Source organism: Enhydra lutris, unplaced genomic scaffold (genome assembly GCF_002288905.1).
Source record: "Enhydra lutris kenyoni isolate GAN:26980312 unplaced genomic scaffold, ASM228890v2 scaffoldscaffold38, whole genome shotgun sequence".
Taxonomy (NCBI): domain Eukaryota; kingdom Metazoa; phylum Chordata; class Mammalia; order Carnivora; family Mustelidae; genus Enhydra; species Enhydra lutris.
This window is the reverse complement of record NW_019154122.1, coordinates 13230781-13253263: the sequence shown is the minus strand read 5'-3', so window position 1 is coordinate 13253263 and position 22483 is coordinate 13230781. Positions and strand designations below refer to the sequence as shown.

The following is a 22483-nucleotide window of genomic DNA, read 5'->3' as shown; positions in this document are numbered from 1 at the left end:
TTACTTGAGAGAGGTTTTTGTTCAGAGAGCTTGGCTTTTTGAAAGCCCAGTCCTGTTCTGAGCAAGAGTGAAAGTAAAGTATTTGCAGTTGAAAACACTAAATTCTCCTGCCTAAGAAGAGCCGAGTGGCTTGTTTGAGCCAGTAGGAAAGTTCACTCAAAGTGCAGGAACTTCCGTGTTAGGTTTTATAGAAACCCAAGAATTGTCTTTACCCCACCCCTTGCTTCTGTCACTTTGTGGGCTGTCGTCATGAGTTTACTATTTTTATAACCTATGACCTAACCTTTTTTTTTTTAAAGAACTTTTTACTTTGAAATAATTTCAAACAGAAGAGTTACAGAAATGGTATAGATTACTTGGTTATATTCTTTACCTCAGATCACCATTTTGTAACATCACATTTATATTTTTTCATTTTTTTCTGTGTATACATATATATTTTTCTCTGAACCATTGGAAAATAGATTACACGCATTATGCCCCTTTACCTCCGTTCTTTGGCATTTATTTCCTAATAACAAGGGTATTCTTTTCAAGCCACGGTATGGTTTTCAAATTCAAGAAATTCGGTATTCATATACTGCTTTCTAACTAATAGCCCTACAGTCCATATTCATTCCTTTTATTTATTTGAGAGAGAGAGAGCAAGAGAGCGTGTGCACGGGGGGAGGGGGCAGAAGGAGAAGCCCACTTCCCCTAAGCAGGGAGTTTGATGCAGGGCTTGATCCCAGGACTCTGCAATCATGAACTGAGCCAAAGGCAACATACTGAGCCACCCAGGCACCCCTGCTCTGTTATTAGATCTTTTATTCAAGGACGCTTTCTTTTCTCCTTGCCGGGTGGTTTTTTGGTTTGTTTAACATTAAGATGTAATTCACATACCATACGGTTTACCCATTTAAAGAATACCATTCAGGGGTGCCTGGGTGGCTCAGTGGGTTAAGCCGCTGCCTTCGGCTCGGGTCGTGATCTCAGGGTCCTGGGATTGAGTCCCGCGTCGGGCTCTCTGCTCGGCAGGGAGCCTGCTTCCCTCTCTCTCTCTCTCTCTGCCTGCCTCTCCGTCTACTTGTGATCTCTCTCTGTCAAATAAATAAATAAAATCTTTAAAAAAAAAAAAAAAGAATACCATTCAACTTTTTTAGTATGTGCACAGTTTTGTGTGGGCAACGCTACTAATTTGATCTTAGAACATTTTTATCCCTACTAAAAGAAACCTCTCACCCATTTGCAGTTATTCTCCCATCACCCACCCCAGCTTAGGTGTCCGTCCACTAATACACTTTCTGTCTCTAGACTTGTCTCCTCTGGACATTTCATAGAAATAACATGAAACAGGGGCGCCTGGGTGGCTTAGTGGGTTAAGCCTCCGCCTTCGGTTCAGGTCATGATCCCAGGGTCCTAGGATCAAGCCCCACATTGGGCTCTCTGCTAAGCAGGGAGACTGCTTCCCTTCCTCTCTCTCTGCCTGCCTCTCTGCATACCTGTGATCTCTGTCTGTCAAATAAATAAATAAAATCTTTAAAAAGGAAAAAAAATAACATGAAACAACAATATAGGGCCTCTTGTCTCTGGCTTCTTTTGTGTAATGTGTTTTTTTTTGTTTTGTTTTTAAGGATTTTATTTATTTGACAGACAGAGATCTCAAGTGGGCAGAGAAGCAGGCAGAGAGAGAGAGAGGAGGAAGCAGGTTCCCCGCCGAGCAGAGAGCCCGACTTGGGGCTCGATCCCAGGCCACTGAGATCCTAACCCGAGCTGAAGGCAGAGGCTTCAACCCACTGAGCCACCCAGGCGCCTCTCGTATAATGTTTCTTGAAGGTCATCCTTGTTTTTGTGTTTATCAGTACTTCCTTCCTTTTTATTGCCAAGTAATGTTACATTGCGTAGCTACGTCTCATTTTAAATGCCTTGCTTTTACATTCCCCAGATGCCATGACAGAAAAAAAAAAAAGAAAAAGGTACACTCTACTTACAGTAGATGTGTTCTCTAATTGTGTGATATCTCAGACAGAGGCCCTTCATGTGATGCTCAGGGGTGGGCCGGAGAGTTCAGGCTGGGTAACCCAAACAACAGTGCGTCATGGGATCACTGGAAAGGGCCTGGAATGATAACTGCCAGTAGGGAAAACACTGGATGATTAGAAAATAAGACCATTGTTTAAAAAAAAGAGAGAGGGCGCCAGGGTGGCTGTCATTAAGCGTCTTCCTTAGGCTCAGGTCATGATCTCAGGGTCCTGGGATCGAGCCCCTCATTGGGGCTTAGCAGGAAGCCCACTTCTCCCTCTCCCACTCCCCCTGCTTATGTTCCCTCTCTCGCTTTCTCTCTGCCAAGTAAATAAATAAAATCTTTTTTTTTTTTTTAAAGAGAAAGAGAGGGGCGCCTGGGTGGCTCAGTGGGTTGAAGCCTCTGCCTTCAGCTCGGGTCGTGATCCCAGGGTCCTGGGATTGAGCCCCGCGTCGGGCGCTCTGCTCCGCAGGGAGCCTGCTTCCTCCCCTCTCTCTCTCTGCCTGCCTCTCTGCCTACTTGTGATCTCTCTCTCTGTCAAATAAATAATAAAATCTTTAAAAATAAATAAATAAAAAGAGAAAGAGAAAAGAAGACCATTGTCTCCCTAATATTTTGTAATATTCAGATGGAACTAGGGTGCAGTTCATTACTTTTTATATTACTTTTTTTTTTAAGATTTTATTTATTTATTTGACAGAGATCACAAGTAGGCAGAGAGGCAGGCAGAGAGAGGAAGGGAAGCAGGCTCATTGCTGAACAGAGAGCCCGATGCGGGACTCGATCCCAGGACCCTGAGATCATGACCTGAGCTGAGGGCAGAGGCTTTAACCCACTGAGCCACCCAGGTGACCCTAAATAAATAAAATCTTAAAAAAAATAAAAAGGTGACTAAGGAAGGACTGTGTAGAACATTCTTTAGAGTTATTTTCCCGCTCCAACGTAATGACTCTTCAAGTTGGTTAAATTTATTCTTTTCAATGGCTTAATTTTCATGGTATCCAAGGAATTTACATTACACTGAGGTCCCCTCTAATTTCATTTCCTTCTCTTACTGCAGATTTTTCTGCACCTGGTAATTAGTCCGTCCAATCTGACAGCATTCTAAGTTTATCTAGCTCACTAATAATTGTATTGTTGTCAGAAGAATTTATTTATACAATATTTACCTTCATTATGACACTGAAGGTAAAATAAAACGTTGTTTTCCACTTTGCAGAAAAGTTACTGGTAAAGTGAATCCTTGCCAATTTTATTTCTACCACCTTCCACTTTTCCCATAGAGGAAAAGTTTCTAGAAACAAAGCTGAAATTTTTGGTGCAGAAGAGTTTAAGGTGATGTTTTGGTCCCTGGCATGCTGGATAATGTTCAGCTTTTATCCATTCATAGTTTTCTTTCCTGTTCTTTCCTTTTTTCAAGTCAGTGTAATTTTTCATGGTCTAGAGTCCCTGACTGTACAAACTAAAAAATGTGAATCTTAGCTTCTCTTCTTCAAATTTGTGGATGTTTATAAAATACCTGAATTGCCTGAAAATGAAAGAATATTTGTACCTGTAAGAGCTATGCTCAAAAATGGCAGGCTAGCAATTAGATAAGAGAAAAGAAATAAAAGGTATTTGAACTCATAACCCTGAGATCAAGACAGGAACTGAAATCAAGAGTGGGAGGCTGAACTGACTGAGCCACCCAGGCGCCCCAGCAAAACTCTCTTTACTCAGACAACACACTCTCATACACAGAAATACTAAGGAACGCACTGAAACGAAAAAACAAGTTCAGCAGGTTGCAGTGAACAAGATTGATACACAAATATCGACTGTATTTCTACATAGCAGCAATGAACAATCTGAATACAAAGATAAAAACTGATTCCATTTACAACAGCGTCAAGGAGAAGAACATTCCTAACCACGGGGAGATGGAGTAGTTCAGCAGTTGCCAGGGTTGGGGAGGGGGAACTGGGAATGACTATGGATGGGTACATGTCTCCTTGGGGTGCTGAAAATGTTCTAGGACTAGATAGTGGTTGTGGTTACATAATTCTGCGACTATACTAAAACCCACTGCACTTTAAAATTTTAAATTGTGCACTTTAAAAGGGTAAATTTTATGGTATGTGAATAACAACACAATAAAGCTATTCTTTTAAAAAGTAATAAACTGGGGCGCCTGGGTGGCTCAGTGGGTTAAAGCCCCTGCCTTCGGCTCAGGTCGTGATCCCAGGGTCCTGGGATCGAGCCCCGCATCGGGCTCTCTGCTCGGCGCAGAGCCTGCTTCCCGCTCTCTCTCTGCCTGCCTCTCTGCCTACTTGTCATCTCTGTCAAATAAATAAATAAAAATCTTTAAAAAAAATTTTTTTTATTTGACAGAGAGAAATCACAAGAAAGCCCAATGCGGGGCTCAATCCCAGGACCCTGGGATCACGACCTGAACCAAAGGCAGAGGCTTTAACCCACCGAGCAGAGCCAGATTCGGGGCTCCATCTCAGGACCCTGGGATCATGACACGAGCCAAAGGCAGAGAGGCCCAATGCACTGAGCCACCCACATGCCCCACCCTTTTTTTTTTTTTTTTGAAGATTTTATTTATTTATTTGACAGAGAGTAAGCACCTCTGCGTGCATGCGTGCGCGCACACACACACACTCACTCACTCACTCATTCACTCTGGAAGAGGGAGCAGGCGGAGGGAGAGGGAGAAGCAGATTCTCTGCTGAGTAGGGAGCCTGATGGGGGGCTCAATCCCAGGATGCTGGGATCATGACCTGAGCTAAAGGCAGACGTTTAACTGACTGAGCTACCCACGCATCTCCCTGCCCCCAGTCACTTTCAATGAAAAAACATATTAACACTTTTTTTTAAAGCACATTGGCAGGGGTGTGGAAAAAATGGAACCCTTGTCCATTGTCGGTGGGAATGTAAAATGGTACAGCTGCTGTGATAGATAGCATGGCAGATTCTCAAAAAATTATACATAAAAATTACTGCATGATCCAGCAGTTCCCCTTCTGGACATGTACCCCTAAGAATTTAAACTGAGGACCTGAACAGATACTTGGACACTCATGTTCACAGCAGCATTAATCACAGTAGCCAAGAGTGGAAGCAACTCGAGTATCTACCAACAGATAAATGGATAAACAGCATGTGGCCCATGTACAATGGGGTATTACTCAGCCTTAAAGAAAGAAGGAAATTCTGGCATATTCTGCAACATATATGAACGTTAATGACACTACACTGAGTAAAATAAACCAGCCACAATGGACAAATACTGAATAATTCCACTCCTCTGAGGTCCCTAAAGCAGTCTAATTCATAGAGACAGAAAGCAGAATGTGGTTGCCAAGGGTTGGGGGAGTGGGGAGAGTAATAGGGAGTCCGTATTTAATGGGTATGATTGCAATTCAAGGAGATGAAGAAGTTTAGGAGATGAATGGTGATGGTGGCACAACATTGTGGAACTACTTAATGTCACTGAACTGTGCACTTTAAAATGGTAAATTTGTATGTGTATGTTACCTGGGACTCGATCCCAGGACCCTGGGATCACGATCTGAGCTGAAGGGAGAGACACTTAACTGACTGAGCCACGCAGGCATCTCTGTTACCATGATTTTTAGAAATTAAAAAGAAGCAGTCTTCTCTTTGAACTTGAGATACTGTGTTATGGCTTTAAAAAACATTCATCCAGGGACACCTGGGTGGCTCAGTTGGTTAAGCGGCTGCCTTCGGCTGCTTCCCTCTCTCTCTCTCTCTCTCTGCCTGCCTCTCCGTCTACTTGTGATCTCTCTCTGTCAAATAAATAAATAAAATCTTTAAAAAAAAAAAAAAAGAATACCATTCAACTTTTTTAGTATGTGCACAGTTTTGTGTGGCCAACGCTACTAATTTGATCTTAGAACATTTTTATCCCTACTAAAAGAAACCTCTCACCCATTTGCAGTTATTCTCCCATCACCCACCCCAGCTTAGGTGTCCGTCCACTAATACACTTTCTGTCTCTAGACTTGTCTCCTCTGGACATTTCATAGAAATAACATGAAACAGGGGCGCCTGGGTGGCTTAGTGGGTTAAGCCTCCGCCTTCGGTTCAGGTCATGATCCCAGGGTCCTAGGATCAAGCCCCACATTGGGCTCTCTGCTAAGCAGGGAGACTGCTTCCCTTCCTCTCTCTCTGCCTGCCTCTCTGCATACCTGTGATCTCTGTCTGTCAAATAAATAAATAAAATCTTTAAAAAGGAAAAAAAATAACATGAAACAACAATATAGGGCCTCTTGTCTCTGGCTTCTTTTGTGTAATGTGTTTTTTTTTGTTTTGTTTTTAAGGATTTTATTTATTTGACAGACAGAGATCTCAAGTGGGCAGAGAAGCAGGCAGAGAGAGAGAGAGGAGGAAGCAGGTTCCCCGCCGAGCAGAGAGCCCGACTTGGGGCTCGATCCCAGGCCACTGAGATCCTAACCCGAGCTGAAGGCAGAGGCTTCAACCCACTGAGCCACCCAGGCGCCTCTCGTATAATGTTTCTTGAAGGTCATCCTTGTTTTTGTGTTTATCAGTACTTCCTTCCTTTTTATTGCCAAGTAATGTTACATTGCGTAGCTACGTCTCATTTTAAATGCCTTGCTTTTACATTCCCCAGATGCCATGACAGAAAAAAAAAAAAGAAAAAGGTACACTCTACTTACAGTAGATGTGTTCTCTAATTGTGTGATATCTCAGACAGAGGCCCTTCATGTGATGCTCAGGGGTGGGCCGGAGAGTTCAGGCTGGGTAACCCAAACAACAGTGCGTCATGGGATCACTGGAAAGGGCCTGGAATGATAACTGCCAGTAGGGAAAACACTGGATGATTAGAAAATAAGACCATTGTTTAAAAAAAAGAGAGAGGGCGCCAGGGTGGCTGTCATTAAGCGTCTTCCTTAGGCTCAGGTCATGATCTCAGGGTCCTGGGATCGAGCCCCTCATTGGGGCTTAGCAGGAAGCCCACTTCTCCCTCTCCCACTCCCCCTGCTTATGTTCCCTCTCTCGCTTTCTCTCTGCCAAGTAAATAAATAAAATCTTTTTTTTTTTTTTAAAGAGAAAGAGAGGGGCGCCTGGGTGGCTCAGTGGGTTGAAGCCTCTGCCTTCAGCTCGGGTCGTGATCCCAGGGTCCTGGGATTGAGCCCCGCGTCGGGCGCTCTGCTCCGCAGGGAGCCTGCTTCCTCCCCTCTCTCTCTCTGCCTGCCTCTCTGCCTACTTGTGATCTCTCTCTCTGTCAAATAAATAATAAAATCTTTAAAAATAAATAAATAAAAAGAGAAAGAGAAAAGAAGACCATTGTCTCCCTAATATTTTGTAATATTCAGATGGAACTAGGGTGCAGTTCATTACTTTTTATATTACTTTTTTTTTTAAGATTTTATTTATTTATTTGACAGAGATCACAAGTAGGCAGAGAGGCAGGCAGAGAGAGGAAGGGAAGCAGGCTCATTGCTGAACAGAGAGCCCGATGCGGGACTCGATCCCAGGACCCTGAGATCATGACCTGAGCTGAGGGCAGAGGCTTTAACCCACTGAGCCACCCAGGTGACCCTAAATAAATAAAATCTTAAAAAAAATAAAAAGGTGACTAAGGAAGGACTGTGTAGAACATTCTTTAGAGTTATTTTCCCGCTCCAACGTAATGACTCTTCAAGTTGGTTAAATTTATTCTTTTCAATGGCTTAATTTTCATGGTATCCAAGGAATTTACATTACACTGAGGTCCCCTCTAATTTCATTTCCTTCTCTTACTGCAGATTTTTCTGCACCTGGTAATTAGTCCGTCCAATCTGACAGCATTCTAAGTTTATCTAGCTCACTAATAATTGTATTGTTGTCAGAAGAATTTATTTATACAATATTTACCTTCATTATGACACTGAAGGTAAAATAAAACGTTGTTTTCCACTTTGCAGAAAAGTTACTGGTAAAGTGAATCCTTGCCAATTTTATTTCTACCACCTTCCACTTTTCCCATAGAGGAAAAGTTTCTAGAAACAAAGCTGAAATTTTTGGTGCAGAAGAGTTTAAGGTGATGTTTTGGTCCCTGGCATGCTGGATAATGTTCAGCTTTTATCCATTCATAGTTTTCTTTCCTGTTCTTTCCTTTTTTCAAGTCAGTGTAATTTTTCATGGTCTAGAGTCCCTGACTGTACAAACTAAAAAATGTGAATCTTAGCTTCTCTTCTTCAAATTTGTGGATGTTTATAAAATACCTGAATTGCCTGAAAATGAAAGAATATTTGTACCTGTAAGAGCTATGCTCAAAAATGGCAGGCTAGCAATTAGATAAGAGAAAAGAAATAAAAGGTATTTGAACTCATAACCCTGAGATCAAGACAGGAACTGAAATCAAGAGTGGGAGGCTGAACTGACTGAGCCACCCAGGCGCCCCAGCAAAACTCTCTTTACTCAGACAACACACTCTCATACACAGAAATACTAAGGAACGCACTGAAACGAAAAAACAAGTTCAGCAGGTTGCAGTGAACAAGATTGATACACAAATATCGACTGTATTTCTACATAGCAGCAATGAACAATCTGAATACAAAGATAAAAACTGATTCCATTTACAACAGCGTCAAGGAGAAGAACATTCCTAACCACGGGGAGATGGAGTAGTTCAGCAGTTGCCAGGGTTGGGGAGGGGGAACTGGGAATGACTATGGATGGGTACATGTCTCCTTGGGGTGCTGAAAATGTTCTAGGACTAGATAGTGGTTGTGGTTACATAATTCTGCGACTATACTAAAACCCACTGCACTTTAAAATTTTAAATTGTGCACTTTAAAAGGGTAAATTTTATGGTATGTGAATAACAACACAATAAAGCTATTCTTTTAAAAAGTAATAAACTGGGGCGCCTGGGTGGCTCAGTGGGTTAAAGCCCCTGCCTTCGGCTCAGGTCGTGATCCCAGGGTCCTGGGATCGAGCCCCGCATCGGGCTCTCTGCTCAGCGCAGAGCCTGCTTCCCGCTCTCTCTCTGCCTGCCTCTCTGCCTACTTGTCATCTCTGTCAAATAAATAAATAAAAATCTTTAAAAAAAATTTTTTTTATTTGACAGAGAGAAATCACAAGAAAGCCCAATGCGGGGCTCAATCCCAGGACCCTGGGATCACGACCTGAACCAAAGGCAGAGGCTTTAACCCACCGAGCAGAGCCAGATTCGGGGCTCCATCTCAGGACCCTGGGATCATGACACGAGCCAAAGGCAGAGAGGCCCAATGCACTGAGCCACCCACATGCCCCACCCTTTTTTTTTTTTTTTTGAAGATTTTATTTATTTATTTGACAGAGAGTAAGCACCTCTGCGTGCATGCGTGCGCGCACACACACACACTCACTCACTCACTCATTCACTCTGGAAGAGGGAGCAGGCGGAGGGAGAGGGAGAAGCAGATTCTCTGCTGAGTAGGGAGCCTGATGGGGGGCTCAATCCCAGGATGCTGGGATCATGACCTGAGCTAAAGGCAGACGTTTAACTGACTGAGCTACCCACGCATCTCCCTGCCCCCAGTCACTTTCAATGAAAAAACATATTAACACTTTTTTTTAAAGCACATTGGCAGGGGTGTGGAAAAAATGGAACCCTTGTCCATTGTCGGTGGGAATGTAAAATGGTACAGCTGCTGTGATAGATAGCATGGCAGATTCTCAAAAAATTATACATAAAAATTACTGCATGATCCAGCAGTTCCCCTTCTGGACATGTACCCCTAAGAATTTAAACTGAGGACCTGAACAGATACTTGGACACTCATGTTCACAGCAGCATTAATCACAGTAGCCAAGAGTGGAAGCAACTCGAGTATCTACCAACAGATAAATGGATAAACAGCATGTGGCCCATGTACAATGGGGTATTACTCAGCCTTAAAGAAAGAAGGAAATTCTGGCATATTCTGCAACATATATGAACGTTAATGACACTACACTGAGTAAAATAAACCAGCCACAATGGACAAATACTGAATAATTCCACTCCTCTGAGGTCCCTAAAGCAGTCTAATTCATAGAGACAGAAAGCAGAATGTGGTTGCCAAGGGTTGGGGGAGTGGGGAGAGTAATAGGGAGTCCGTATTTAATGGGTATGATTGCAATTCAAGGAGATGAAGAAGTTTAGGAGATGAATGGTGATGGTGGCACAACATTGTGGAACTACTTAATGTCACTGAACTGTGCACTTTAAAATGGTAAATTTGTATGTGTATGTTACCTGGGACTCGATCCCAGGACCCTGGGATCACGATCTGAGCTGAAGGGAGAGACACTTAACTGACTGAGCCACGCAGGCATCTCTGTTACCATGATTTTTAGAAATTAAAAAGAAGCAGTCTTCTCTTTGAACTTGAGATACTGTGTTATGGCTTTAAAAAACATTCATCCAGGGACACCTGGGTGGCTCAGTTGGTTAAGCGGCTGCCTTCGGCTCAGGTCATGATCCCAGCGTCCTGGGATCGAGTCCCACATCGGGCTCCTTGCTCAGCGGGGAGCCTGCTTCTCCCTCTGCCTCTGCCTACCACTCTGTCTGCCTGTGCTCATGCTCTCTCTCTCTCTCTCTAACAAATAAATAAATAAAATCTTTAAAAAAAAAAAACATTCATCCAGCCCTTAAAAATCATTTGGTCTTTCTATTCTGTGGATCCCTGATTGGGGCCCTTCTACACTAAGTAAAGATCTGGAAGATAGGACTATTAGAAATAAGGAGTGGGGTGCCTGGGTGGTTCAGTGGGTTAAGGCCTCTGCCTTCGGCTCAGGTCATGATCCCAGGAGAGCCCCGCATCGCATCGGGCTCTCTGCTCAGCGGGGAGCCTGCTTCCTCCTCTCTCTCTCTGCCTGCCTCTCTGCCTGCTTCTGATCTCTGTCTGCCAAATAAATAAATAAAATCTTAAAAAAAAAAAAAAAGAAAAGAAATAAGGAGTAAATCCAAAAGAAATATGATCCAAATACATCTCAGAACCTGTTTCTCAGTGAATTTTGTTACCATGAAGACGTGATTCTCTGGACCAGCTGCTTTTGCCACATGCTCGTCCTGCCTCACTGAGATTTTAGCATGTGGTGCAGACCCCGAACATCTAGGTCCTTCGTGAACCAGGGAAAAGGCTTCTTGCAAACAGGTCAAACTGGTGCTTTTTTCTTTTTTTAAAGATTTTATTCATTTATTTGACAGACAGAGATCACAAGTAGGCAGAGAGGCAGGCAGGGTGGTGGGGGGAAGCAACTCCCTGCAGAGCAGAGAGCCTGATGAGGGGCTCGATCCCAGGACCCTGAAATCATGACCTGAGCCGAAGGCAGAGGCCCAACCCACTGAGCCACCCAAGCGCCCCAAACTGGTGCTTTAGAAGCGTGCTTTTTCATTGTAATGAAAGCAGTATGCTTCAGCCTTCTGATGCTGTACTGTAATATAATAGAATCAGATAAGAGTCTGGGGTCCTGGAAACATTCTGTTCTGTATTTACAGAGCTGATGTGAAGGCTGATGCCTTGCTGTTTTGCATAGGCCCTGCCTAAGGAATTTAAAGATCTTCTCTTATTATTCAGGTCAATCTTGGAGAAGGAGGGACCAAAGTCACTTTTTAGAGGCTTGGGTCCAAATTTGGTTGGAGTTGCGCCATCAAGGTAAGCATTAAACATTCAGCTGGCTCGCTGCGTGGAATATAGAATACTCCTTTTGTACTGAAGTGCAGTACGGCTAGATGGCCGGTTTCTTTTCTCTGTGGCGTTTGTGTAGATGCATTTGACATACGGACTAGTGAAAACTGCTGGTGCGTCTTTTGGTGTGTGTGTGTGAGAGAGAGAGTCTAGTTATTTTATTCTTCAGTAAAAATTCGTCTACTCGCATCTCCTGGAATCTTTTTCTAAACAGTCACCTGCTGTTTCAAATAGCAGCAGTGGCCAGCAGTATTGGCATCGCCCGGGGCTTGTTAGAATTGCACTCTGTTGGACCGTACCCCAGACCTACATCAGAACCCGCATTCCAGCAAGATCCGCAGGTGATTCATATGCACTCGGTAGCACTGATCTGAAGCAATTTTAAAGGTTTCTGGGCTTTACTTTATTTAAAACATCCTTATTTCTGTATCTCTTTAAAGTCTGTTTGATAAAAGTGAACAGGTGAGAGTGTGTGTGTGTAGCATATATCTGAAAAGTAGATAAGAAGCTGCTTCTCAAAATTTGTGTCCCGGGAGCTAGGTGGCAGGGGTAGGATACTGACATTACTTTATGTAATACTCCGATAGACTTTAAAGAGAATTAATCTTGGTAACAAAAATGAAAATGTTGTTTTCTATAAGGTGAAGACTAAAAGCTTCCTGGAATTCTTGCAGATTTGTGCTCTAGTTTATACGCAAATCACCTGAGGATGTTGTAAAAATTCGGATTCTTAGTAAATCCTTTAAAATTTTATAGCATATGTGTTTCCTCTATTTAAAAATAAAAGCACTAGGCTGTGAGATTATATGGGATCCGCATTATAATAGATGGCGGACGTACTGCATATGTATAGTAAATAAAACCGAGTTGTATCTCCTTGTGGACAGTACTCATTTGGTGACACCTGTGAATCTGATGTAGCTTCCTGGCCGCCACACCCATTTAGATCAGTCGGGACCCGGAGAAAACAGAATACTGTTACATAAGGCAGTAATGACAAATAGTCCAGAGCCTAAGTTGAAAAATACATTCTGTGATTGATGTATTGGCCAGCCAAAATAAAGAGGCACTTCCCCTGGTGTTGCTGGTGAAGGAGCAGGGAAAGTATGAACCAGCACCTACTCCCCAGCCCCAGTAAGAAAGAAGTCAAAAGAAGGAAAGCAGACAAAGATCAGACCAGAGCCGGGGGGGGGGGGGGGGGGGGGGGGGGGTGCCTAGACTCCACCTACAGGAGCTGCAGGGGTGGGGGAGGCCGAGGCGTATTCACTGGTGGAAGCTTGATATGAAAATGTGCGTGTGATGGTTGTTCCCTTCATGATCCTGAGTCATCAAAAAAAAAAAAAAAAAAGGCCAAATTATATATGATACAGTCATTGTGGTAGAAGGCAGGTGTGGTGTCTTTTAGAAGTATTACAAATTTTAAAAGTTTCAGTATAGATTTTGGTGCTTAAAGAATTGACACCCGGAATGAAGAAGAATATACGGATATATGGATTTTATTACCCAAGTCTCCTCCTCCTCAGTTACCGTGGCTGCTTCTCCCGTCATTGAACACGTTCTGAGGGACAGGCAGGAGCTTTCTGCAGGGGCCTGCAGTAGCTTTTGGTCTTACAGACAAGGTCAAACTTTTGGTTACATGTTAACCTCCTTTCTCATAGTTTCCTCAATTTTTCAGAGGTTGCGGAGGGACGTGTATAGGGCCATACCGCTGTCTGTAGCACTCTCTCTCTCTTCAAACAGGGCCGTGTACTTCGCGTGTTACTCCAAAGCCAAAGAGCAGTTCAGTGGCATCTTTGTGCCTAACAGCAGCCTCGTGCACGTTCTCTCGGCCGGCTCTGCAGGTATGTGACCCCAGCGAGTGGAGAGGAGTTTCTCGCTCTCCTAAAGCAGGTGTTTGCCAAACAGCTTCTTCCAGGAATTAGAAATTAGCTCTCTGCTTCTTCTGCATCTGAAAGCATTTTTCTGACGCTTTATGTCAGAACTAATAAAAACATGAATGTTTCTGAATAGTTTGTAACTCGGGTCCATTTTCTTCGACAATTAAAACTTTTATTCTCCCTCAAAATTTGCCTGTGCTCATGCATACTGCTGGTGAGTGTTATGTTTCCTTTAAAGCAATATTAATGCATTTTCATGTCTTTCTGTTTCATTAAGTTATTTTAAAGATGGAGCTTTTTGTGTGTGACTCTCCATGGTGTCCAGCGTCCCCTGTGGACAGCTGGCATTTGTATCCCCAGCTGGGTTCTGTGACGAGGGCTCGGGGCTGTGGAGGAGATCTTAGGGGGGCTGGTGCCAGATCGGGTAGTACAGGAGTCACCCCACTTACTATAGAAAATTCATAACAGGATTTGTTCCCCCAGAAATACTTGGGAAATAACCATGGACTTGTAGGTTGCTGAGAGAAGGCTCTGTCTGTCTAGGTACCATTTTATGTCTCGTGTAAATAGAAGAGTATTCTGGAAAACTTAAACAGGCACTCGGAACTTTGCTGCCTCCTGCCAGCCTGTAAGGTTTTGTCTGCCTCTAGGACTCCAGATAAAAGTTCTCTTATCCTATCTGAGAAGTTACAGGTCACAAGTACTAGACCCCAGGTAGAAGATGGCATCTATATACAAAGCTGCTTCACACAAGAAAGGAGTTTCTGCCAAACACAGAGCTCTGAGGAGGAAATGCAGAGTGGCGGAACAAACAGGTCGGCCCTCACTTGTGAGGGCGTAGCGAGTGAGCCGAGTGAGCCGTAAGCTCTAAGCCATTCATTGGTTTTGTGCCTTTTGCAAAAGTAACCTAGAGGAAACATTGGCAAATAAAGCAGGCCTGGAGGGAGTCCCTAAGCCACTCTCTGGGTTCCCAGTTAATCTGCTTAGGACTGCGGAGGGGATGAGGCGTTCAGAGCTCACTGTGTGTCAGGCTGATGCCACGGTACCGCTCTTTCTGGTTGGTCTGGAACAATGAGCAACATTAAGATAAGGAAAACTTGAAGAATGGTTCCTGTGAGCAGCTCAGTCTTTAAAACTTCCCATTTCCTGCTATGATTAGTGAAGCTACTAAGATGCGTATGTTCAAGTTCCGGTAAATTCGGAGATTTACCGGCTTCTGTTTTAAGTTTGATATAAGGCAACCTTTTGGATTAGATCACCAACTTTTTAAAACAAATTGTTTCTGGACCTGAAGCTTAGAAATTGAGTTTTAGAATAGTTTTCATATTTATCATAGGAATTGCATTTACAGAAATACCAACAGCACCATCTACAGGTTAGAAAGACTAGACTGGGCTCTAGAAAATGGAGATCTATCTTTTAGGTCCAGCATATCAATAGATGTTACATTTTGGGGGACTGCACCTTCCGTCTGCAGTCTGGAGCTGTAACTGCTTCCTACTCTCCATTTTTACTGTGAAGCCGTTTAAATCCTGATCTCAAAGTTTATCATATGAAATAGATAGCTTTAATAAGCCTGGACTGTGTTCAGTAGTGACATTTTCTGTTTCTTTTTTTTTTCTTCTTCTTCCAGCTTTTGTCACAAATACCTTAATGAATCCTATATGGATGGTTAAAACCCGGATGCAGCTAGAACGGAAGTAAGTTGTTAATTGTTCCTTCCTTAATAATCATGGAGATTTGCTGCTTCCTCCCAGCTCCAGTTGTGGAATGAGGTGTACAGAGCCCTTAAGCATCCCCATCCTTTTTTTCTCCTAAATATAAGCTATATGTAGAAACACTTTTTGTTTTGAGGTGCATGCTGCCAGCCACTGTGGGGAGGTGAGGGCCAACAGAAGTTAACACCCAGGGGGAGGCTGGAAGTTTGCCCACCTCCTGACTGCTCCTGACTTCTCTCGGATAGTTGGTGGGTCTCTGGTCTTGGCTGACCCCACCAGCAACTGGAGCTCTGTGGGCTCCTCCAGATGGCCTCTCTTTTAAGTGGGAAGATGCCAGGGAGGGTCGAATGGCAAAAGGTCATTTTAATCTCCAAGGTCCTCAGATGTACTGGATTTCTGCTCTGAAACTCAGGCCCTTGGTTCTGAACATTTTTATGCTGTGGATGCCTTTGGCAGTCTGGGGAAGCCTCTGCCGTGGCTTTTCACAGTAATATTTTTGAAAGCAGTGGAAACCGGTTGTTGAAGTACGGTTATCAGTGTTGTTTTAAAATGCAATGTAGTCATAGGCTTGTTTAACACAGTAAATAACAAGATCAAGCAGTGGCCCAATAACCCCCATAATATCAAAGACGTTACGGTGATAAGGGACACTGTCATCGAGTCCTAAGAACCCTTGGGTAATGGTGTGGCCTGGAAATGCGGGTGGGCACTGGGGGCTTTCAGCTAATCCAGCCAAAATCTAGCAACCTGTAAAGGAGAGAGAGAAGCAGCAAGAATACCCCTCCGGACATGTAGCTACGGGTCTCCCTTTGTTTTTTCTCTTGGTCTCAGATTCCATGTTTCCCCCCAATCCGTTCTGTGTGGAAGAACCTTCTAGAATCCATCAGATCTCATAATTTTGGACAGATCGCTAGCGCATAATGCTTCGATGAATCTTGCTTACTCTGTCAGACAAATCCTCTCCTGGGCTTAACATTCAAGGTCCTTTGCAGTTTTCTAAAACTGTCCTGTGCCCTTAGGCTTCCATTTCCTTGAGTGTGCTGTCCCTCACCAGGAATCCCTCTGCCCCTCTTGTCGCTCAAGAACACCTGCTTGTCCTTCAGGCTTCTGACCAGCATCCTCTCCTGGAAACCTTTGGTAATCACTCCCCATTCCAGTCCTGGTAATCATTCCTCCTTAGCAGCAGGTATGCGTGCAAGTCAGCGAAGAGCCCGCACAGGCACTCTTTTAAATCTACCTCATAAGGGTCCATGCTCAGGACATAGTATTTTTTACTTTTTTTTTTTTTTAAGTTTTCTTTCTTTATTTTATTTCTTTATTTTATTTTTTTTTTAAGATTTTATTTTTATTTATTTGACAGACAGATCACAAGTAGGCAGGCAGGCAGAGAGAGAGAGGGGGAACAGGCTCCCTGCTGAGCAGAGAGCCCGATGTGGGGCTCGATCTCAGGGCCCTGGGATCATGACCTGAGCCGAAGGCAGAGGCTTTAACCCACTGAGCCACCCAGGCGCCCCTCTTTCTTCATTTTAGAGAAAAAGTGTGTGAGTGGGGGGAGGGGCAGAGGGAGAGAGAGAGAATCCTCAAGCGGACTCCCTGCTAAGAGATCATGACCTGAGCCCAAATCAAGAGTCAGACGCTTAACCAACCGAGCCACCCAGGCACCCAAATGCTCAGGACATTTTAAAGTTTTGTTTGGGGGGCTCTGTTACCCAGTCTTGAAACAACACGTATTTGTCGCATGCTTGCTGTGTGGTAGTCACTGGGGAAACAGCAGGAAATATGCCATGGGCCCTGCCTTCCAGAAGCTCACAGCTTCACAGAAAATAGAACTGTAGGCTGATGAAATAGGGGCCAGAACTGCTAAGGACCCCCGAGGGTCCCTGATGCCATCCAGGCAGGGTGGGTACAAGAGGGCCTCCTGTGGCAGAGATGTCCACCCTACTGTCTGAAAAATAATGGGAGCGGGGGGCTGTGCGCTGCACGGGCTTCAGACCGAGAACGGAGTATGTGGAAAATCTAGACACAAGCAGCATCCGTTTCTGGGGCCCTGAAGGCAGGGAAGCGTGGTTGGAGTGTGCTGTGTGTGTGTGCGTGCTGGAGGAGGGGGATCGCAGAAAGCCAAGGCTGCAGAAATGCGTGGGTGGAGGGATACATCCTTCAAAACCCTGGGAGGGTCTTGGTGTTTGGCTTCGGGCTCTAATTTGAGGGCTGAGGGCTATGGAGAGCCATTAGAGCTGTGGTTTGGGTGAGAGTGGGGAACACTCTTCCCCCCAGGGGACATTTGACAATGTCTGGAGACTTTTCCAGTTGTCACAACTTAGGTGGGATGTTTCTGGCGTCTGGCGGGTGAAGGCCAGGTAATCCCAAACATGTTGCAGTGCAAGGACAGCTTCCACAGCAGAGAACCATCTGGTGGAAAGTGTCAGTAGTGCCCAAACGGAGAGGCTCTCCACCAGAGGCTTTCAAGCCGGGCCGTGGCTAGGTTGGATCTGTAGTAGAAAGGCCGGTGCGGCTCACGTGTGGAGAAGGAGACTTGGAAAGACACCGTGAAGAAGGGAGAGCCTGTCGGGACGGGTTGGAGCTGGGGTCGCGCTGGGCTTCAGCCCCGAGGGAGGGCTCTGTGACGGGACCAGTGGGCGTGCTGTCGGGCCCTGGGGTTCCCTCCGCATCGGCCAGTTCGGGATCCTTCCCGTCACGAGCCAGGGACAGCGAGCCTGAAGCCTTGTATTAGTTACTGTGTAGTTTATTCGATGTTTATTCTTCCATAAATCTAGAAATAGTGGAATCAAAACACACCGTCTGGAGACTAGAGTTAAGAAGGCTTGCTGGTGTCAGCGGCCTTGCGCTCGCCGCGCGGCCGGGCGCTGCTGAGGCTTGTCCTTCGGCATTTCCGGAAAGTGTGTTTGTGCCGCGAGTGCGCTTCCGCTCCCCGTGCCGCCGCGGCCGCGCGAGGCTCGAGGTACCCGGTCTGCTTGTCTGTTGTTTTTAGAGATGCGGGCCGTGCGGCAGGTACGTTTTCCTCCCTGATGACTGTCTTCCTGCGTTCGGCTCCTTCCGAAATCAGCTCAGAGGCTGCCGACCAGTTTCCACGACGCCTGCTACGGATGCACGTTCTGTTCTGTGGCCCGTCCCGTGTCCCAGCCGGTGGCCCCGGGCTCAGCTGAACACAGGACAGGGAAGACACATGTCACCTGCCGCCTCATTTCTCTTTATGCTCAGCGCTCGTTTCTTCAGCTTGACACGGGAGCAGGCCCCTCCTGAGTGCGCCTCGTAACGGCTTTCGTTGATCTCCACAGAGTGAGAGGCCGCAAGCAGACGAACGCGCTGCAGTGCGCGCGCCACGTGTACCAGACCGAAGGCATCCGCGGCTTCTATAGGGGATTAACGGCCTCGTACGCTGGAATTTCCGAAACGATCATCTGTTTTGCTATTTATGAAAGTTTGAAGAAGTATCTGAAAGAAGCTCCGCTAGCCACCTCCACAAATGGGACTGAGAAGAACTCCACAAGTTTCTTTGGACTTATGGCAGCTGCTGCGATTTCTAAGGGATGCGCTTCCTGCATCGCTTATCCACATGGTATGTTTTGCTTTTTCTTCCAGAACAGGGAAACAGCTGTGAGGTCCGTGTCATTGTCCTTACGTCTCGACCTCTGCCGCTCACGCAGACGCGCGCAGGTCCTGAGGTGACGGAGCGCGTGGGACACCGGCTCCTGCTGTCTGCAGGTGACGCGAGTGGCGGCCACTCACCTCTGCTCAGCCCCAGCTACTTGGGGCCAGTACGTACTGTGCAGAGTGTGGGCCCCTTGTTGTAGAGCTTCGGGTGTTTTCAGGGGAGCCAAAAGTCTGGATTTATTCAAAATTCCTCAATTTAAAAAAATGGTATGGGAGCCCGCCCCTGCCCCCCAAAAATCTCAGCTTCCACTTTGAAGGGGTGCTGAGTGAGGCTACTCTTGCTAAGTCTGTGTTTTAAGGAATCAGAGACCTAAAGTTCCGCTGACCTACTTTAAAAAAGAATAGCTTAGTTTATTGTACCAAGAAAAACAGGTTTTGTTTTCAAAAGCCTGCTGCACTGCCAGCTGCGACGGGTGGGCGCGGCGGCTCCCAAGCAGGTGATTGAGCCCCTGTCACGTGCGGGGCGATAAACGGCCTCCCAGGGCGGAGGGACGAGAGTTTGAGCGGCGCCCCGCGGGCTGGGGAGACGGCAGCGTGTTGAGCGGTGACAGGTGTCGGGCCGCGGGGCACCTGCGTCACGGGGGGCCAGGTGTGCAAACGTTTGAAAACGCAGGAGGCAGCTTTTGAGCTGGAGAGAGCTGTGGAGGAGGGTTTTAGTAGGAGAAGTTGGCAAGTACATAAGAAGAGAATCTTTTTGATGATTTGCCAAGCTTAATACAAATTACACCTTTAGTGGAATTACAGCATTCACTTAATTGGGAATAGAAAACCACAAACAATCTTAAAATGAAGTCCCATTCAAAGTAAGCTTTTACAATCCCTTAAAATTTATTTTGTAGTATTGTCTGTATATGTAATATCCCTAATTGACCATTCCCCAGAATTAAGAAATGTTCTGAAAGGATCGCGGCTTCTTACTGTGTCTGAGGGACGTCGGCGCTCCAAGTCGAGCTGCGGTGGCGAGTACCCAGAGATGGACATTGACGGTTACAGAGCCGTGTGCTTTGATTCTCTCGTTGTATTGCTTGGCGATGCGGTTGGTTTGTAGCATAAAGTGTGTGTTTCTCTCTGCAGAAGTCATAAGGACACGGCTCCGGGAGGAAGGCACCAAGTACAAGTCTTTTGTCCAGACCGCTCGGCTGGTCTTCCGGGAAGAAGGTTACCTTGCCTTTTACAGAGGACTCTTTGCCCAGCTCATCCGGCAGATACCAAATACTGCCATTGTGTTGTCTACCTACGAGTTAATTGTGTACCTGTTAGAAGACCGTACCCAGTAACGGGCCAGAAAATTGTGCTCTAGAATAAAATTGAAAAACTCTAGAGAAATTTTTTTTTTCCATTGATGTTTAGTGTTTGAGACTAAAACAGGAAAGGCCATAAAATATGTGGCCTGTATCACCCGTTGGACATTTCCTTTTGGATTCATGTTTTCTGGAAGGTTTAAATTCATTAACTTTAATAGTTAATTATAACTTTTGTTTTTTTTAACTTAAGAGGATTCAGGATTAAGCAGCAGCTAAATTAAATCACGCTACTTAATTTAAATATAAATTTGGTTTGTGTCCTCTTTTATGCTCACTGTGCTGTAAACTTACTGCTAAATACTTTAGTGAAACATGACCCTAGAAGTGCAGAGAAAACCTGCAAAACCAAAATACAACTTGTTGTCTTATCTGACACTACACTGCTGAACAGGTAAGATGTGTCACATTTTGGTGGCACTGGGTGGACCAGGAAAGACTTCTAGCCATTTTTCTTATCTGTACATTTCCAAGTCTCGTGCATATTAAAAATTTAAGCCTTCAGGCTGCTGAGTTTAAAAAGTACAACTTTCTGGTGCTAAATATTTTGAACTGTAAACGTTTTTCTAAAGTTATCTTTTATCCCAAGTTTGAACCAAAGACAGGAGTTTTAATGAAATGTTCACCAGTTGTTTTACTCCTGGACCTATTTCCAGAAGTTAAGCCTGGTCAAGCCCGGGTACCTTGTAAGTGTCGGCTGTGAATGTGGAGTAGGGTGAATGATAGACCTTTCCTGTCAAGGTCTTTAACCCTGTTCTTGGGTCCCTGGCACTGGCGGAGAGGGACGTGACGCGGGGTTGACTGCCCACCTCTCAGAGAGTTCACTTTTGTTCTCACAGGAGGTGTGTTTAAATACCCTAGTTCAAAAAAAAAAAAAAAACCTAGGAATGACAAATGACCAGAATTTTAGCCACACCCCAGCACTCCCCACGTTTAAAAGAAATTTAGTAAGGGACAACAGGAACGCAGAAGGCAGGTGAGATGGCTTTCCATTAGCTCTTCACTGGAATTTGCTTAGTTGAGGTTAGTTTTCAGTCTGAACATCTAGAAAGATACTGGATTCTAGTAACTGATGCATTGTAGTGTCAGATTCAGAAGCACTGGTGGGGATAAGAGTAGGATATTTTCAAATTGTATTTAAAATGGAGTTTAATTTTGCTCACCTTTAGGCATGAAGGTTAGTTGCTGTGCTTGAACTCACTGGCAAAATTTGCTTCAACTGTCCACAGCTGTGTAGAAGTCCAAATAAATCATGTTAGTCAAGCATCAGTGCCTGTAAACCACATGGCAGCCAAGGCATTGCTCTTCCAGGAGCTCAATTTAACTGTTTGATAGGATAACTGTTAGCAACATCTTCCTATTTTAGTATTCATATTAAAACCTGAATTTTTCCTCAAGATCTGAAGGTTTAAAAATTAGGTTGCTTAATACTCTCGAATTTGGAGTGAGAATTATTTGAAAATAATTTTCATTTCTACATTCTTGAATTAATAAATTTGATGCGGACATAGGATCATTTTGCTCTCTGATTGCTTCTCCTGTACCAGGACATTGAAATGAGAAAGGGGAGTGCCAGAAGTAGGAAGAAAAGCAGGAAATTCTAAAGGGGCTTGTCATATTTCAAATGGGAATTGTCACTGTTTGAGCTGTCCATGGTGAGGTCCCATGATTTTCTTTTTATTATTATTAACATACAATGTATAATTTGTTTCAGGGGTACAGGTCTGTGTCAGTCTTATACTGTTCACAGCACTCACCATAGCACATACCCTCCCCAGTGTCCATCACCCAGCCACACTGTTTCTCTTGTGCATAAGCTCAGTCATTGGGATTTCATTATTTTTAAGTCCCCGTATATATAAGACTTGGAAAAGCTCTCATTGCTTACCACTGGGTGCCAAGCTCTGTATAAGATGTTCTGTATTTTCTCATGTCGGTTATTTTTGCCACAACCTCATGAGGCAGGTGTTACCATGATCCACATTTTACAAATAGAGAGACCAGAGGTTTAATGACTTGCTTGAGGTCTGAGAGAGATGGTAAGTTGTAAAGTGGCTGGTCGTGGGTTTGCAGCGCTTGGGTAGATGAACATAAGTTAGAGGGGGCATCTGAGCCTGTGGAATGGTCTGACCAAAGCTGAGGTCCAGCAAACTGTTCCATTCACCGAAGGGTAATGAGCCCACAGGCACTACCACCGGTGAAGGTGCGATTGTACTGCTAACACCCAGGACACGGTGGT

The 22483-nt window shown here is 44.8% G+C and overlaps 1 protein-coding gene across 1 annotated transcript in view; it reads left to right on the top strand.

The window, feature by feature from the left end:
• The window catches only part of LOC111154664 (solute carrier family 25 member 33), a 41346-nt gene extending 21077 nt beyond the window's left edge, over positions 1-20269 (top strand). The window contains exons 3-7 of the mRNA XM_022514462.1: positions 11566-11643; positions 13417-13517; positions 15187-15253; positions 18568-18848; positions 20018-20269. Coding sequence (XP_022370170.1) covers positions 11566-11643; positions 13417-13517; positions 15187-15253; positions 18568-18848; positions 20018-20220 — 730 coding nt within the window. The 3' untranslated portion in view covers positions 20221-20269. The remainder of the gene's footprint in view (positions 1-11565; positions 11644-13416; positions 13518-15186; positions 15254-18567; positions 18849-20017) is intronic.
• The last annotated feature ends 2214 nt before the right edge of the window (positions 20270-22483 follow it).